The 19,587-nt window shown below is 42.8% G+C and overlaps 1 protein-coding gene across 1 annotated transcript; it reads left to right on the forward strand.

Annotated features, from left to right (window-relative positions):
* On the forward strand, nucleotides 1–13,353 carry LOC141008201 (NLR family CARD domain-containing protein 3-like). The gene is made up of 8 exons (XM_073480449.1): nucleotides 1–125; nucleotides 2,883–2,961; nucleotides 3,116–3,344; nucleotides 3,509–5,285; nucleotides 5,382–5,555; nucleotides 8,085–8,258; nucleotides 12,453–12,499; nucleotides 12,639–13,353. The coding sequence occupies exons 1-8, from the start codon at nucleotides 76–78 to the stop codon at nucleotides 13,181–13,183; spliced, it is 3,075 nt and encodes a 1,024-aa protein (XP_073336550.1). The 5' UTR covers nucleotides 1–75; the 3' UTR covers nucleotides 13,184–13,353.
* Nucleotides 13,354–19,587: the final 6,234 nt, after the last annotated feature.

Below are 19,587 nucleotides of genomic sequence, written 5' to 3' on the forward strand. Positions count from 1 at the left end.
AGACCAGCCTGTACTGGACCTGGACCTGAACATGGACCTGAGCCCAGCTGTGTTTCCTTCAAGAGTGACCAGTCAATGGAAGAGATCATTCATTTTAAAGGACAACAACCTCCTGATATAAAGAGGTGAGCTGTTAATAACATTAATATGTGACTGATTCATTCAGAACACAGAATATTTTTTATACCACTTGTTAATGTGTGATTGTGTTCAGGTGTTCATGAGATACCAGCCTTTGGTGAACTCATGGATTTTGCCAGCCGTCTTCTCTGCACCAAATATCAAGCTTCCACGCTTTTACTTCCAGGGATGATCTCGTTTTCATGGAGACAGACGTGGTGTGCACGGAGGGGAGGGGCTGTGTATGTGTGTGTGTGTGTGTGTGTGTGTGTGTGAGAGAGACGCGTGAGTGACAGAGAGACGGAGGGAAAGGAAATGCAGCTGAATGAATACGCTGCGTTTTTCAATAGCGTTAAAAAAAAGAAAACAAAACGCAATATGTGGCGGTCGGTGTTGATTCTGTGTTGAAATTAGCCAATGTGTGGGAAACACTGATGTCAGACAAGCAGCCTTGCAGCCTGATATACTGCGACCTGTCTGTCAGGTAGTCTGTAATCTGTGTCACGAGGTCCTGGTCCACCTGCATCATTGAGCGCTTCAAGGCCTGCCGGTGTGGCTGGACAGTGTCGAAGGCACTGGAGAAGTCAAAGAACATGATCCTCACAACGCTGCAGCTGTGGCCTCCTTAACTTTGGCAAACATTAGGTTCAAGGTCTTATCCCCTCTGGTGTTGCAGATCGCACCAGTGAAATTGTTCAGTGTCTTTGAGATATTAACAGGGTTAATAATGTTCCCAGTCGGCAGCCCAGCTGACTCCTGATCCTGGTCCTCTGTTATCCACCCCTGCTGATGCCCAGGCAGACCTCCAGTTAGCAGCTTTGGCCGATCCACAATCTGACCTCCAGCTGCCCACGTCCAGTCCTGCTGCTTCACAGGCATCAAGCCTCAGCCTTGGTGAGGGCTTCAGCCCTTTGCCTGTGCCATCTGGTCGCCCTCCTGACCTGCTTCGCCCTTTGCCTCAGCTTCCTTGTTGCCCACTAGACCTGCTTTACCCTTTGGCCCTGCTTCCTGGTCGCCCAATGTCTCCCCCCCCCCGGGCCTTACTCCCAAAAATCCCCAGTTGCCGGTTTTCTCTCTTCTAGTTTCTCTCCACAGGGTGTTGGGGTATCTCAGTAATTCAGAAATACAGCAGATAGTTTTCTCCAGTGAATGCAGTACGCTTCCGTAGGTCCCAGTGTGGCCGTTGTGTCGATAATCACCAAAAGTAACTAGGGGTGTGCGATATATGTCGTTTGCGATAATATCGTCATTGTTGTTTTGACGATGTGCAAATTTCCATTATCGAGTATTTAAATTACTTCGCCAAAAATATTGAAACGCACGCGGAAACTGCTCACACCCGCTTAATACACGGTGCAGCAACGCTCTCTACAGCATGGCAGGATTCGCCCCACCCCTCGACCTCTTGCCTTCGACCTCTGAACCCCGCGACGTCTCATAACAACAACAACAACAACAACAACAATGGCGGACTACATGCTTGTGTTCGTGTTTCTTGCAACTTACTCGCCTTGTAGTCGAGTGTGAGTCGCAGCAGCAGTTCGACCTCATTATCGGTCCAGACAAACGATTCTGGTTTCCTTTCACTAGCCATTTTCGTCTTCTTCTTGTTGTGTTCAGTTTCTACGTCTACTGTCTGTTTGTTTACAGTGCGCAAGCTTTTTGCACATGCTCCGTCTCTTCTTCTCCGTTTTTGGTGAATTTCAAGCGCCACCTATAGGCCTGGAATATGAACTACAGCGTTTTCAATGGTTTTCAGTGGATCGGTCTGGACGCAAATATTCTTGAAACGATGCCGAGGAAGACGGAGGAAAAAAAGATTGTTTTCGTCCGTGTGGACGGGGCCTCAGTCACACGACTAGTGGGCCTACGTGATCACATGACGTGATCACATGACCTCTCGCTAGCATCCTCCTTGCAACAGTTTAGCAGCGCGTGGTGATGGTAGAGAGAAAATGCAGGCACCTCCAGTCCCGAAGCTACCGGTACTTCAGATGATTTAGAACATCTTTAGAACAACGCATGATGATTTTAAACAAGTTTTTGAGCGCTCTCAGTGCAAAAAATGCGTTTGGTGGACACAAGCCCTAACTCAGACAATTCCAATCACATTTTAAAGGATATCGACTGATTATCATTATCGCAAAAATCCCAAAAAATATCGAGATTTTATTTTTTGCCCGTATCGCCCACCCCTAAAAGTAACACACAAAAAAGTCAATAAATAACTTTTGGGTCACACAAATCAGACAAATTAAATGTCAAAATCGAGTTTGGACTGAGGCCCTTTTTTTTCCCTCATATCCTGTTTTTGATCTGAGCAGAAAATCAAAGGTACAAGAAACAAAACAATACTTTCATTTCTTTGGTATCAGATTCATAAATAAACAACTAAATAATGAACCATTTTTTCATTCTCCAATGTTGGAATCTCAATTGAATACATGTTTATTGAGACTCTTCACCAATTTGCACCGGACAGTTAGCATCCAACTAGCTTGTGTTAGCTGTGTGTTCCTGTCCACAGTATTATAGGGGTCAAGAGCTGGAGGGACTAAACCAGACAAGCTGCTGAACCAACCCAGTAAACTGACTGACTGTTGGTTCACAGTGAGATCAGCAGCACGACCTACACTTTGATGTCAGAGGAAACCATCTGATTCAATGATGTCATCAACACTTTAACTCAAAGGACCTTCAGCTTGTGTTTGTCTCTGAGTGGACAGACATAATGTGGCTGATTCTTCATGATTCCTCCACAGAGTCCACCAGGAGAGCTCAGAGGTTCCCAGAGGTCAGTCTGCCCAGCAGCATCAAACACACCTGGACTCCATATTTATGGTCTGTACATGAACAACAACTACTTTAACTTCTGGTCTTTTCACAATAATCTCCATGCTGCACTTTACAGACCAGTGATGAATCTGTCCAACATGGATCTGATGTTTGGCTCCATAACTTTAAATTGTCTCATTCACATAATATTCTGTTCCAGCTGCTGGAGGAGAACATTGTGACTTATGTGAAGAACGAGCTGAAGAAGATCCAGAAGGTTCTGAGTTCAGATTACCCAGAATGCTTAGAGAGTCAGAGGGAGGATGAGGAGGTGTTGGATGGTGAGGATGAAGAGCGGAGGAGGAGCAGCAGAGAGGCATTTCTGAAGATCACACTTCACTTTCTGAGGAGAATGAAGCAGGAGGAGCTGGCTGACTGTCTGCAGAGCAGTAAGAGGATTTCTCTACAGATTTAACATGATGGATAAATTAGACGTTTACTGATGATGATGATGATGGAAAATCTGTTTATATATGCAATCTTTAGGGGAAGGAAATTGTCTTATTTACTTTATAAATAACTTAATGATCTTGTTTGTTGTGTGTTTATTTAGAAAGTTATTCTGGAGTTTGTCAGCGTAAACTTAAATCTAACCTTCAGACAAAGTTCCAGTGTGTGTTTGAGGGGATCGCTAAAGCAGGAAGCCCAACCCTTCTGAATCAGATCTACACAGAGCTCTACATCACAGAGGGAGGGACTGCAGAGGTCAATGATGAACATGAGGTCAGACAGATTGAAACAGCATCCAGGAAACCACACAGACCAGAAACAACAGTCAGACAAGAAGACATCTTTAAAGCCTCACCTGGAAGAGATGAACCAATCAGAACAGTGATGACAAAGGGAGTGGCTGGCATCGGGAAAACAGTCTTAACACAGAAGGTCACTCTGGACTGGGCTGAAGACAAAGCCAACCAGGACATACAGTTCACATTTCCATTCACTTTCAGAGAGCTGAATGTGCTGAAAGAGGAAAAGTTCAGTTTGGTGGAACTTGTTCATCACTTCTTCACTGAAACCAAAGAAATCTGCAGCTTTGAAGAGTTCCAGGTTGTGTTCATCTTTGACGGTCTGGATGAGTGTCGACTTCCTCTGGACTTCCACAACACTAAAATCCTGACTGATGTCACAAAATCCACCTCAGTGGCTGTGCTGCTGACAAACCTCATCAGGGGAAACCTGCTTCCCTCTGCTCGCCTCTGGATAACCACACGGCCTGCAGCAGCCAATCAGATCCCTCCTGGGTGTGTTGACATGGTAACAGAGGTCAGAGGGTTCACTGACCCACAGAAGGAGGAGTACTTCAGGAAGAGATTCAGAGACAAGAAGCAGACCAGCAGAATCATCTCCCACATCAACACATCACGAAGCCTCCACATCATGTGCCACATCCCAGTCTTCTGCTGGATCACTGCTACAGTTCTGGAGGATGTGTTGAAGACCAGAGAGGGAGGAGAGCTGCCCAAGACCCTGACTGAGATGTACATCCACTTCCTGGTGGTTCAGGCCAAAGTGAAGAAGGTCAAGTATGATGAAGGAGCTGAGACAGATCCACACTGGACTCCAGAGAGCAGGAAGATGATTGAGTCTCTGGGAAAACTGGCTTTTGATCAGCTGCAGAAAGGAAACCTGATCTTCTATGAATCAGACCTGACAGAGTGTGACATCGATATCAGATCAGCCTCAGTGTACTCAGGAGTGTTCACACAGATCTTTAAAGAGGAGAGTGGACTGTACCAGGACAAAGTGTTCTGCTTCGTCCATTTGAGTGTTCAGGAGTTTCTGGCTGCTCTTCATGTCCATCTGACGTTCATCAACTCTGGTGTCAATCTGCTGGCAAAAGAACAAACATCTCAGACATCTAACAGAAGAAAAGACTTCTACCAGAGTGCTGTGGACGAGGCCTTACAGAGTCCAAATGGACACCTGGACTTGTTCCTCCGCTTCCTCCTGGGTCTTTCACTGGAGACCAATCAGACTCTCCTCCGAGGTCTGCAGACACAGACAGGAAGTAGCTCACAGACCAATCAGGAAACAGTCGGTTACATCAAGAAGAAGTTAGAAGAGACTCTGTCTCCAGAGAGAAGCATCAATCTGTTCCACTGTCTGAATGAACTGAACGATCGTTCTCTGGTGAAGGAGATCAAACGGTACCTGAGATCAGGAAGAATCTCCACAGATAAACTGTCTCCTGCTCAGTGGTCAGCTCTGGTCTTCATCTTACTGTCATCAGAAGGAGATCTGGACGTGTTTGACCTAAAGAAATACTCTGCTTCAGAGGAGGCTCTTCTGAGGCTGCTGCCAGTGGTCAAAGCCTCCAACAAAGCTCTGTAAGTGTGGAGAAGTGTTTTCAGAATGCAGTAAATGTGCTGTTATTGACCCAAATAGAAATAATTTTCTTGTTCTGCTCATTGTTCTTTATCCAGGCTGAGTGGCTGTAACCTCTCAGAGAGAAGCTGTGAAGCTCTGTCCTCAGTTCTCAGCTCTCAGTCCTCTAGTCTGAGAGAGCTGGACCTGAGTAACAACAACCTGCAGGATTCAGGAGTGAAGCTACTTTCTGCTGAACTGAAGAGTTCACACTGTGTCCTTGAAACTCTCAGGTCAGGATTCATTATTTTATTTCATGTAACTTTACAATTGTAGCAGGTCTATATATATATATATATTTATATACAGTGCCTGACAAAAGTCTTGTCGCTTATCCAAGTTGTAGGAATAACAAATAATAACTTGACTTGTAGTTGATCAATTGGAATCAGAAATGGCTTATATGAAAGGCAAAGGCCTCTAGATTATGCTTATTATACCAAAATAAAGTCGGGTATCATTCATTGAGTTTAATCATTTAATTAGGACAGAAAGGTCAGATTTTGCTTGCACAAAAGTCTTGTACGGTAGAAATTATACTTCATTTTGAATACACAATCATGCTACAATAACATCAGAACATAAAGTCATGGTGCCTTGGGAAAAAGAATTAATATCGTGTATGACTCCCATGAGCATGGAGGACTGCATCCATACGTCTCGGCAATGACTCAAATAACTTGTTGATGAAATCATCTGGAATGGCAAAGAAAGCAGTCTTGCAGGACTCCCAGAGTTCATCAAGATTCTTTGGTTTCATCTTCCAAGCCTCCTCCTTTATCTTACCCCAGACATGCTCAATAATGTTCATGTCTGGTGACTGGGCTGGCCAATCCTGGAGCACCTTGACCTTCTTCACTTTCAGGAACTTTGATGTGGAGGCTGAAGTATGAGAAGGAGTGCCATCCTGCTGAAGAATTTGCCCTCTCTTGTGGTTTGGAATGTAATGGGCAGCAAGAATTTCTTGATACTTCAGGCTGTTGATGTTGCCATCCACTCTGCAGATCTCTCGCACACCCCCATACTGGATGTAACCCCAAACCATGATTTTTCCTCCACCAAACTTGACTGCTTTCTGGGTGAATCTTGGGTCCATGCGGGTTCCAACAGGTCTTCTGCAGTATTTGTGGCGATTGGTATGCAGTTCAATGGATGATTCATCAGAAAAATCAACCTTCTGCCACTTTTCCACTGTCCATCCTTTCCGCAAGCTGTGGGCCTTGGCAAATGCAACACAATTCTTTTGTTGTCTTCTGTTTAATGCTGGTTTGTGAGTAGTAATTCGGCCATGGAGACCACTGCGTGAGAGAATTTGACAAACTGTTCTTGTAGATACAGAGGGGCCTGGTGACCAGTTCTCATGTAGCTCTGCTGCAGTTGAAAAGCAACAAACGGTCCTCTTGAACAGTTGTCTTATGGGGTCTGCCTGACCTGGGCTTGTCATGAACGTCACCAGTTTCTTCAAATCTTTTTTTTATCCTCTCCACTTGACGTTTGGATACATTGAAGATGTCTGCCACCTCAGCAGCAGATTTAGTCTTCAGGCTCTTGATGATCAGCACTTTGGTCTGTGGTTGAATCTTTGGCATGTTGTCAGAGGTCAGGTTGCACTTCACGTGAAGGTCTAGTGTGCTGGGGTTCTTTTTATACACACCTGGGAATGTGTTAATTACAGTATTTGTCACAGGTGGAGCTCTTATCTGTGATTGGTTGAATCGTTTAAAGACACAACAAGACTTTTGTCCAAGCAAAATCTGACCTTTCTGTCCTAATTAAATGATAAAACTCAATGAATGATACCCGACTTTATTTTGGTATAATAAGCATAATCTAGAGGCCTTTGCCTTTCATATAAGCCATTTCTGATTCCAATTGATCAACTACAAGTCAAGTTATTATTTGTTATTCCTACATCTTGGATCTTGGACTTTTGTCAGGGACTGTATATATATATATATATATACATATATATATATATATATATATATATATATATATATATATATATACACACATATATATATATATATATATATATATATATATATATATATATATATATACACACATATATATATATATATATATATATATATATATATATATGTATACATATATATATATATATACATATATATATATATATACATATATATATATATATACATATATATATATATATATACATATATATATATATATATATATATACATATATATATATATATACATATATATATATATATATATATATATATGTATATATATATATACTGTATATACTGTGTTTATATATTTATATGTATACATATATAAGAGGAGAATTCAGAGGATCCCCAAAGTAATTACAGTTCATCCTGATGGAACCATGAATGCATTTTCTATAAAATGTGGGTCTGTCAGTCTATTCTGCACTTTGGTTCAGACTTACTAATCTCAGCAACCATTGGATGGATTGTCATGAGGTTTGGTTCAGACATTCATGCTCCCCTCAGGATGAACTGTAATTACTTTGGTGATCCTCTGACTTTTCATCTGGTGCCATCATCAGGTCATCATTTTAATCTGTACAATATGTTGGTTCATGACCAAGTATTTGCAAAACTAATGGCATTTCCATCAGTTTCAGTTGTACTCTGTGTTTAGTGCTGATTAATAAATTAGCGAAAACTAAGATGATGAATATAATAAACGTTAAACCCATTTTGAATCATCAGGACCCTCAGCTGATCTGTGATGTGTGTTGTTTTGTGTGTCTGCAGGCTGTCAGGCTGTCTGATCACAGAGAAAGGCTGTACTTCTCTGGCCTCAGCTCTGGACTCCAACCCCTCCCATCTGAGAGAGCTGGACCTGAGCTACAATCATCCAGGAGACTCAGGAGTGAAGCTTCTGTCTGCTCGACTGGAGGATCCAGGCTGGAGACTGGACACTCTCAGGTATGAAGAGTCCCGCTGCAGCCACAGACAGTCAGTGTGAGACTCTGTATCTGGACTGTAGATGGTTCAGTGTCAGGAGGTCCTATTCATTTACTCCACCTCCAGTTGTTCAGTTCTGTTCAGGAGAAAAGGCAGCATAGCTTGAAGCAAAGAGTTACAAGTGAAGAGAGGAAGGTGAGAAGAAAAGATGAAGATCAGTGACCAGGAGAGTCTTGGCACTAACACTAAAGTTACACCTCTTTTTTCAGACTAGTTTAGTGCCTGTTCAAAATGTGCCTGTTTGATTTGTTGGCCTCTGGTTTTGCTGCTTGATGAACCGTCATCCAAACTACTTCACACTCCACACTGATTGCAGAGGGTTATCAAAACATTAACATTAAATCTAATTTCCACCACGTCACCGCTGTGTTATGATATTAATAATAACAACAGACCCTCTGTGTCAGATGTCTGATCAGAAAATACTGAACCTCAAATTCAAAAGATTTCTGTGACACATGAATGAATTGAATCACTGAATGTCATAGAAACTCTTTCCCTGAACTGGAGAATCAGTTTTTTGCCAAAGTGCTTGACTTTGAACTTAAAATGGTTCTGACATGGATCTTTATCAACACTGGAGTAACTGCATTCTACATCATCAATGAAGTGTATTTGTGCCTCAGTGTGAAACGATCTACAGACTGTAACAACTGTCTGTGGCATCAGTTTAAAGTGAACAGAAGATATAAAACAGTCCAATAACAACGTTAGATGACACAAGGTGGAACATTCCCATCACATTACCATAACAGCAGCAGTGCATAGATGAATTTAAGATGGGTCAGTGGTGCCATCTTGGCTCCTGTCATGAGGAAACTGCTGCTCCAGCTGAGTTTGGGCGGTTTTGGGTAGTTCCTCGTTATAACAGCCTGCAGGGGCAGGAAAGTTTCAGTGTTTTGCGCCGTCAGCAAAATCAAATGACAAAAGAAAAGAAAACATTCAGTGATCAATCATCGGCTCCATTGATTAACATGACATGTGACCTGTGCAGAGCTGCAGCTCTCTACAGTAGTTGGTGGACCTCTGGTTTAATGCTGTTGTAATGTACTTCAGCCTGGCTCGTAGCTGCTGACTCAGCTTCACTTTCAGCTGTTCTGGAGTCGTGTTCAGGTTCTGCTGGTGGAAATCTAATGTTTGCTGATGTTGCTGCTTCAAAATAAAAGCTTTCAAATAATAACATAATGCAGGACCTTTATTGTGAAGGATGTAAAGGAAGTGTTAAATGGAGGAAGTTGCCATGACAACGTTGCATCAATGGACTTTAAATTTCTCTTCTGTGGCAGCAAACAACACACATGGTTTCAGTTACTGACTGAGTCTATCCACACACTTTATGGCCGACTACAGTAATATCAGCGCACACTTTACTGTGACTGCAGCAACGTGCTCGTAGCTCTGTCACATACCGTAGAGACTCACTCCCTACAACACAACACAGAGTAGTGTTTGTTGTCACTAATTATAGGGCTGCAACTAACAACTATTTTCATAACCCATTAATCACATAAAAAGACAAAAGCTGATTTTTTTTACATTTCCAGTATTTTATTCAAACAATAAAACATTGCTCTTACATTTTCCCCTTTAGTCTTGTTCAGTTCACTTTCAAACAACTCGCAAATTGTAAAAACAACATAAATGTATTAGAGTATTGTATATGTATTAGTGTGGAAATGTCTCCATTATAAGATGCATCACGATGCAGAGACAGAGCAGAATCGAGAGTCTGCAGCTCATGTTGATTGTTGATTGTTCGGCCTCAGCTGGACAATAAAGTTACGTTGTGACGTTGCTTCCATGTTTTGAACTGTGGGAGGACTTCCAGCTAATGTTACTTATGTAGGAGGGATGTTGGAGGGAGGCAGAGATCATCTGAGAGTGATAAAATAAAGTATTTCTTTAAAAGGACATCTCAGGACACATGTCAGATTTTATGAACTTGCTGTGAAGCCAAACTGGACGAGACTTCTTCCTCACAACAATCACTAATCACGTTGGCCATTTTCACCTGAAGCTAACGTCTGCAGCCATAAATAATAACTGTTACAGCAGCCCAGCTAATCAGCCGAGATCTGAGGAGGTGCTGTCAACTCTGCTGTCCAACTCTGAGAGAGGTGTGTGATAAATGGACATTGTGAATGCAGCCTGAGCCATGCACTGAGAATAAAAAGGAAATGTAATATATATTTGAACAGAACAGACAAGTTTCTGTTGTGAAGAAATAAAGACTTGACTTCAGACGATCTCTTACTATGACATGAAATATTGTAAAAACTCCTCTTATGTACTCCAGTGTCTCTGACCGTACTTCAGCTAATTACCCAACAGGGGGCGACACTGATCCATCACAAACCTGAGAGCACAGGTGGAAGGTGTTTCTGTCTTAAACGTTGCTTTTTAAATTGAAAGCTGTAATGTAGCCGGGCCCTAATCTTGTGTTTGCAGAAACAACAGGTTTACTAATGGATGAAGTTCATCAGTTCCAAAAGTTCATCCTGTCCAAACTTGTGTCAGTCAGCCTGTCCAACAAACAAATACTGCTGCTCATTAAAAATACTGAACAATAAGTGACTGAAGGTACAGACACTACGGATCAGTGTAGGCAGGTTATGGGTTTGAAAGGTTTACTAAATTACCGTGCGGAGTCTCCTTCACCCGTAGTGTCTCCGACGTGCTTTCTCTTCAGGTGCTCAGTGATGTGGTGCTACCCTGCCATGTGAGAGCAGCTCTGCACATCTTGTAGCTGTTTTCTTTGAACACTTTAATATAAAGTGCTGCCACACTTTTGATGACTTGGCTCGTACACTTTTCTCTTCTGTAGCGTTTGTAGTTCCTGTTGCCTCCGTGGCCTCCGCTATATTGCAAATGCGTAACGGAGCCGATTCAGAAACGAGACGGCACAACTCCGAGTAGCTTCCTGTTTCATCACCTGGGCTAAAAAGAGGCGCGCCATTGGCTAGAACTGCTGCACTGAATGTGTTTTCCTGACATATTTTCCGCTCTACCGTCTTTGACTATGAAGTGAAACAGCTCGCTCTGTGCCACACCGCCTGCATCGCAACGTAAACCAACTAATCCACAGTGAAACTGGTTGGCAGCTGTTTTTATAATGGATTTTATGGGTTAGTTGTCGCAGCCCTAAAAAATTCTAATATTGAATTCAAAGTCAACACTGCACTTCTTTGAGTCCTCAGCAACAAACCTGCCAAGTATAAAGTAGATTAGATGAACGGTTCTGGAAACATGTGAACCACAGACGGACAGAAAGAAAGACAGATTCCTGGCTTCATAGTCAGATGTTCCTCTGTCACATCTGGACACATCATGTTTACCACAGCAGATTTCAAACTAAGAGACATTTTCTGTCATTTGCAGGAAAGTTTTTAATGGCATCAAACATGACATCAAACATGGCATCAAACATGACATGAAGTTCTCCTCACAGTAACTATTACTGCTGTAATATACATCAGATATCAATCCAGCACCAAACTATAGTAACATGAACATGTCAACACATGAAATGATGCTGTTTCTATCACAGACAGGTTCAGTGACACTTGTGAGGTTCTGGAGGGAAACAGTCTGGGAGTCTCTGTCACTTGGTTTTGTGGCAGAGGTCGGGAACCAACGTCCAACGTTTTCTGATGGATTTATTACGTATAAATTGTATTTGTTTATTTGCTCAGTAAAGCAAAGCAGCAGAAACACAGCAAGAACAAAAATCAGACTGTGCAGGTGAGATTCAGAAAAGCCCTCGAAGTTTCAAACAGGAATCTGACCTCAAAAGTTCTGACGTCCAAATACAAAAGTCCTATAATATACAAACATGAGCACAAGTTGACATTGGATCAGACAGCAAGCGTAAAGTAGCCCACAGGAAACAGCAACAACATCCAATAAAATAAAGATGAAGTCATAAATCCAAAAAGAGGTTTGTGTGTGTTCTCACATGTTGTCGTCCTCTTTCACACACACCAACATCCTGTGGCTCACTGTGTGTGTGAGGAGAGTGGCAGAGGTGAAGAGGTTCAGGGAGAACAGGGAGAAGCAGCCTGATGGACATATTGTGTTTCTGTGTATGAGTCATGTCATGTCCATGTTTGCATGCTGAAAGAGGATGTGCTGCTCTGACCCCCCTCCTCCTTTCAGGGTGGAGCCTGCTGGAGTCCGATGGTTGACACCAGGTCTGAGGAAGTGTGAGTGTGTTTCTACTTTGATTCATGAAAACAAAGCAGCTTCACACTGTGATATCACTCAGTCACAATTGTGATGTCATCGTCACACTGATGATACATTAATAACTGCAGCTGTGTTGTGTCTTTTTCTCTCCATCAGATTCCTGTGAGCTCACAGTCGACACAAACACAGTCAACAGAAAGATCAAACTGTCTGACAACAACAGGAAGATGAGACATGTGAGAGAGCATCAGTCATATCCTGATCATCCAGAGAGGTTTGACCCCTGGATTCAGCTGCTGTGTAGAACTGGTCTGACTGGTCGCTGTTACTGGGAGGTCGAGTGGAGCGGAAATGTTTGTATATCAGTGAGTTACAGAAGAATCAGAAGGAGAGGAGACGGTGAAGACAGTGAAGACTGTGTGTTTGGACTGAATGATCAGTCCTGGAGTCTGTGGTGCTTTGGTGGTCGTTACTCTGTCTGGCACAATGACAGACCAACAGACATCTCCTCCTCCTCCTCCTCTGGTAGAGTAGCAGTGTATGTGGACTGTCTTGCTGGCACTCTGTCCTTCTACAGAGTCTCCTCTGACTCACTGATCCACCTCCACACCTTCAACACCACATTCACTGAACCTCTTTATCCTGGATTTGGGTTATTCAGGTCCAGTCCTGGTTCCTCAGTGTTTCTGTGTGGTGTTTAGTCTGCAGATTCTCCTCGTGTCACAGAAACATTGTCAGTGCTGAACAGTTGAGTCTGTACAGGATCACAGTCACATCAATCTTTAGGAAATAGTAGTATTCCAGCTTAGTTAGCGCCAGCAGCTGCAATGCAAAGCTTACCAGCTAACTGCAGAATCCAAGGAACATGAAGCAAGTTAGCACTGAGCTGTTGTCCCTGCAAAGGAAAGGAGCGACCAGTTTCCTCCGTCATCTGTCTTTCATCAGACTTTGCACAGCAAGAACAGTGTTGTTAAACATTGAAATTACAACCTTCTCCTGCTTTGCTCATCAGCCAAGGAACTACCAGCACCTTTTCTTCAAAGATTGGTAACGTTGAGCTCGGCCTAGATAGCACACAGCATAGCATAGCACGGCTAAGCACAGGACTGTTTAACTCTGGTTTATGTAATGCACATGTGTTGAATCTACGTGTTTGTTCACTGTTTGGGTGTTATTGTGATCTCAGGTCAGGTTATTGGTAGTTTGCATTGCTACAGGGCTAATTTGACTGTAGTTGAATGATGCTTCACAAAGGCTCAGGGTCTTTGCATGCAGCTAACCATCTTCTCTAACGTAGTATCATGTCTCACACACACACACACACACACACACACACACACACACACACACACACACACACACACACACACACACACACACACACACACTCACATATCTGTATATAGTACATGTTAGTTAGTTAGTGTGTTTTCATCTTTGTGTTGAATACAAGACTTTTGAACCTTCAAGCTGTCTATTTAATATTGTACAAGAGTGAATGTTGCCATCCTTGACTCTGTCAAGGACTCAAAACAGTTTAGGACCTTTTTATGATTTGGCGACTTGGCTCTTTTTCCTTCTTCAAGGGTGGTGCCCCGAGCGGATCTAATGTAAACTGGATCTTATTATTCATCATAATTAATAATTATCCCTGATATTGTAATGTATATGCTATAATGTAACAAAAGATGGCACCGCAAGATTGGCAGCCAGTTACAGCAGCTCTGTCTTTTACTTTGTCTTTCTAGTGTTTTTAGTGTGTTTAGATTATTTCTTCATTTTTTGTTTCTGCTGCACTGACCCACCTTGCAAGTGAGGAACCATGGATGGTCAGTTTGTAACATTAGCAGTCTACATACTGCTATTTATCATAAACTTCAGCTGGAGAGCCATTCAAGGAGGAAAAGAGGCTGCAGAGCTGAAGTGAAGCGTCGGGCGATGAAAAGACGGTATAAACCATGATGACCGTCTGTCATCATGGGAAACGTCAGATCTCTCCCTAATAAGATGGAAGAACTAACGGCACTGACCCGGCTGCAGAGAGAGTATCGTGAGTGTAGCCTCATGTGCTACATGGAGATGTGGCTGAACAGACTCTCTCCAGACTCACTGTGGCCCTGGAAGGCTTCTAGATCATCAGGGTGGTCAGAGGAAAGGAGGGGGAATAAAAAATCTGCCACAGAAAAAGTCAGTGAAGGTTTGGTCTGAGGAGGTCAGTGAAAGACTGAGAGACTGTTTTGATACCACAGACTGGGAAGCACTCTGCAGCCCACAAGGGGAGGACATCAACGGCCTGACAGACTGCATCACAGACTACATACACTTCTGTGTGGAGAACACTGAGCCTTCCAGGAAGGTACGGTGTTTTCCCAACAACAAACCCTGCGTGAACTCTGGGATCAAAACCCTACTGGACAAAAACAAGAGGGTTTTCAGATCAGGCACAAAGAGTAACTGAGGAGAGTCCAGAAGGAGCTCAGGCAGGAAATAAGGAGGAAAAAAACAGCTACAAGAGGAAACTGGAGCAGCAGCTGGAGCAGAACAACACCAGGGATGTCTGGAGACGACTGAAGAAGATATCTGCTCATGGAAAAGGTGGAGGGAGAGAGAGAGATGGTGGAGACCAGGACTGGAGAGACAAGAGGCAAATACTCTCAATGACTTTTTTTGCCGTTATGAGTCTCACTGTTTTTTGTAAATATCTTATTCTTTCTGTTTCTTTTCTATTTAACTTTATGTGTATTTGTCTGACTTTTTTCCTGTACTTGTTGCATCTTGAGTTGTTGTAACAAGTGAATTTCCCTGTTGTGGGATAAATAAAGTCCATCTAATCTAACCATTAATTATTACTGATAACCAAATTTAACCCAAAACTCCCTATTAATGTTGCATGAAGCTCTACATAAATGTTGACTGAGTGAAGATCAGCAGTGTCTTGTGTGTTCGTTGAGTCCTCGTCCAGAGCTCTTCTTACCTCTGAACTGAGGCTGCTGTGGAGCCTCACACAGTCACATCACTCTTACTAATTACTCTCACTTTCACAAATAGGCCCTTTAAGTCATGTCCAAAAAGTAACAGTGTCAAATATATAATAGTGAGAAGAAGAAAAGTCCATCATTCACTGAGATAATAAACATTTACTGTGGTCAGACTGAGTCACAGAGTTATTCTGTAACATGGTCCGACTCACAGTTCACATCGATGCAGCAGAACCAGAGGAAGCCTCAGTTTATTTTTTCTTCCTCGTTATTAACGGTCCACTAACACCCACAAACTGCTGCTTTATCTTTACTCTTTCACTTCAGTTTCATCAGAAATGAACAATCAATGATAAATATTATATAAATGACTTGTTTCCCAAATGATAAATCAGTCATTGAAGGATTAGAAGTGTTTCTCAGTAACTTCACATGTTGACACTGTAGTTATATAAATCAGAAACACATTGAATGGACTCATTTATGGCTGTTATTGAGCGACACAAACATTTTCTTAAAACAAATGAAAACACGTTGAAGCCGTGAGATTCTGACCAGTTTAGTGTAAAAACGACATTTGTTTCAAAAATCTGCTCAGAATGAGTTTTGATCCTGAAACCAGACAGAAGAAGGCAGGTCGCTGTTTAACATCAGGAAGAAATAAATCTCAATATTATTGATTCATTTGAAGATTTGTGATGAAAATAAAACTTTGGCGTCTTGTGGGAATGAAACGGTTTTGGATTGAGGTATCAGTGTATGGATCAGAACATATCAGTATGTGAGAGGAGATCCTCTTCACCTGAGGTGTTAACAGGAAGGTAGAGAGGACGACAGGACCGCTGGAAGACACCATCAACACAAACATCAGAGGATCATTGTTTTGGGGAAGGCTTGTGAACAACTGTCATAAAGTATGTAACCACGGTTCTGTTGTAGAGAAGTCCAGACACTCTGTGGTTCTTCTCTCTGTGCTGCAGGTCTGAAAGAGATCTGATTCATCACAGCCAGTCTGAAACTCTTCAGAGAATCAGCAACTCTCAAACTTCAACAAGGACAATTTCCCTTACAGACTGTTTAAAATCCCAGAGGCTTCACCCTGTTAGAAGTCAGTGTAGCATCAAAGTGATTTAGAAGCTGTTATTTGAAGGTAAAGCAGTGACATGATGTTGCTTTAAGGCCTGTACTGCTTTCACACACAAACTTCAGCTGGGAAACTGTGATGAGAAGTTTGTACTTCATGTAGAGGTATGTGAATTAAAATTTTACACAGCCCTATTCAAAGAGCCTGTTTAACGTGCACTGTAACCTGTAACCTGTGACCTTGTTTCATGACAGAATTATTTTAACAAACTCTGGCGCACCAACGTGGGGCCCCAACATCTGTCTCTCTCTCCACATCAGAGGACCTGAAGACCTTGCAAGGCAGAGTTAAAGACTCCTGAAGAGACCTCCACCGCAGGGCTCCTAAAGCCTCGTTTGGACAGGGAGGCCAGGTCCCCTGGAGAGTGGGACAGTGACGGGGCTAACCAAATGAGGGGAGACGGACCAGCCAGGCAAGCATTGAGTCAGGGACTCAAATCATCAAGAGGGTAAGAAACAAACATTTCTAGAAATAAATAAAGCAAGTCAGGGACTTGGGAGAGCAGGGATCTCTTAGAATTAGATCTGGAACCTAATAATCTGTCTTTGGAAGGACAAGGTTTAAATGAATACCTCAGGCCTGAGTAAACAAAGAGACGTCAGGGTTAGAGTCCGACTCGGAAAGAGTGAGGGTTAGAGTCCCCACAGGAAAGAGTCAGGGACTCATAAGGAAAAAAAATGAAAAGACTGGTAAAAAAAAAAAATAACGTTAAAATAAAAATATGAATAAAATTGAAAATGACATTTTAAAAAATGGGGGGGGGGGGGGATCAAAATGTGAAATTGTAATAGTTGTAAATGTTGTTGTGAACCTGACGAGGGTCAATATGAAGGAGATGTAAAACGAATGGGCCAAAGAGCACCAGATAATGTAAAATATATAAAAAAGTGGGAAAAGAAGTACAGGTTTAGAGGAAAGTTACAGGCAGAAGAGTGCAGAGAACTGGTAGAAAAAATAGAGGCAAAGTCAAAGGGAAGTAAGAAGAGGCAGAACAAAGAAGGTTACACAGGTAAAGGCCTGGTTAAATGAGGCAGAAGCAAGAAAGAGAGGAATGCAGAAGCAGAAAGAAAAGGAAGTGAGACAACGTAAAGAAGAAGGAAAAGACAGGAAGAAAAAGAGAAAAAGGAAAAGGAAAAAGATTCAGGAGGTAACAAACTTTATCCTGTTTTGTACTCCAACCAAGATAAACAGGAAGATGACGATTATGTGCTTCTGGGTCTCCATCCTGATCCTCCGCCGTACCTCAACCCTCAACTACCGCCGCCTCCTGCTGAAGCCACAGCTCCACTCCCTCCCCTCCCTCTCTCTCTGCACCTACTCCCTCCTCTCCTACATCGACAGAAAAGGGCCGAAGGAAGTCCAACAGCAACAAGGTCGGGTAAGTGGTATGATTCTTGTAACCCTTTTCCCATGCCTACACTCTCTCCTCCAAACGAGTCAGTGAGTTTAAATATTGACATAGAAGAATCGTATCCGATGATAGAAATGTCTAACCCGAGAGCTGGAGATGGGCAAGATGCAACAGTTAGAGTGTACAGAGCGTGGACAGAGGGTGACGTGAAAGACGCAGCATGTGGTGTTCCACACCCCAGGGAAAACACAGGGAGAGCAATTTGAAAGATTGCGTGAAAGTTTCCAGCTGAACACCTTAGAGGCAGAAAGAATACTAAGGTGCATGGTAAAGCAAGATGAAGGTGTGTTGATCTACCTAGAGAGACTGAAAATAGTGTTTGCAGCAAACAGCGGTATGCAACAGGATAATGCTGACAACGGTCCCTACAATATGCAGATAAAAAATGCATTCCTGAATGGAATGAAGCCAGAGATCTCACAGTTTGTACAGAAACACCTAATAGGTGTTGGAACTGCTGGGATACAAGCTACGACCGACCATGCAGCACACGCAGAGAACGTACTGAGAGAAAAGAAGCCAAGAAAGGTGGAATAAAGAAGGCAAGTGAAGTATTTGTCATGGATGATGATGATGATGATGATGATGATGATGATGATGATGATGACGATGATGAAAATTATGCCAATACATTTACTGATGTGTATTTCCGAGACAATGTCAACCGTGGAGGCTGGAGAGGGAGAGGAAGAGGAGGAGGACGGAGATTTGAAGGAGATGAGAGCTGCTGTAATTGTGGCAAATTTGGACATTGGGCTCGAGACTGTAGAGCTCCAAAGGGCAGAGGTCAAGGAGGCTGGAGGGGAAGAGGAGGGGGAGGGAGAGCCAGACGAGAGAGTGATTTACCGGCATGACTAGCCAATAAACCAGGTCATGCACAAACACACTGTTACGGCCTAAGAGCCGTCAGTGGTTGTGTGGTTGTGTGTGGGTGTGGCTGCTCTCCTCTGTGTGCTCCTGTGTCCTCCAGGTGCTGCCCTCCCCCACCAGAGCAGGTGATTGTGCATGGCTGTCTCCAGTTGTTAATCAGGGGAATGATTAAAGCTGGGGCCAGAGTTGTGGCTGGTGCCAGTGGGTCATCCAGCAGCGTCCATGCTGCGTGTGTGTTTGAAGAGCGGCAGCAGACTGAATCTTCCAGTGTTTTTCTGTTAGTAGAAGCTTGTTTGTGTAGTGCCACCGGCTTCCCTGTTCTTTTAAAGGAAGTTAGTTTTCTATTTGCGTTTTCACTTTGCGTGTTCAATGAGTAAATCCTTGTGGTAGACTGCCACTCCAACACGGTAAAGGTATGAAGATAAAATCTGCAACAGGACACAGTCACCGAGCCACTTAGTTTGTTAGGGAGAGACTTAATGGAAAAATTAGGAATAGGAGTAATTCCAACCCTGCTGGGTATGAAGCCTGCAGAGTATTACGGAGAGTAGATCTCACCAATGTACCACTCAATACTGCTGATATTGTGATGTTTGTAGACGGCTCATGCAAAAAGAATCCAGATGGAACAAATATCAGTGGATATGCTGTAGTAACATCTGACAAGGTTTTAAAAAAAGCTCCTTACCATCACATTTCTCT

The sequence above is a fragment of the Pagrus major genome, chromosome 14, assembly GCF_040436345.1.
Source record: "Pagrus major chromosome 14, Pma_NU_1.0".
Lineage (NCBI taxonomy): Eukaryota > Metazoa > Chordata > Actinopteri > Spariformes > Sparidae > Pagrus > Pagrus major.

What these genes read in the sequence shown, in the direction of transcription:
- LOC141008201 (XM_073480449.1), top strand. Translation starts at nt 76, where the DNA reads ATGGAAGAGATCATTCATTTTAAAGGACAACAACCTCCTGATATAAAG. An exon ending in ACCTGGACTCCATATTTATG is followed by an intron (nt 2,962 to 3,115) that starts GTCTGTACATGA and finishes ATTCTGTTCCAG; the next exon opens with CTGCTGGAGGAGAACATTGT. An exon ending in TGTGTCCTTGAAACTCTCAG is followed by an intron (nt 5,556 to 8,084) that starts GTCAGGATTCAT and finishes GTGTGTCTGCAG; the next exon opens with GCTGTCAGGCTGTCTGATCA.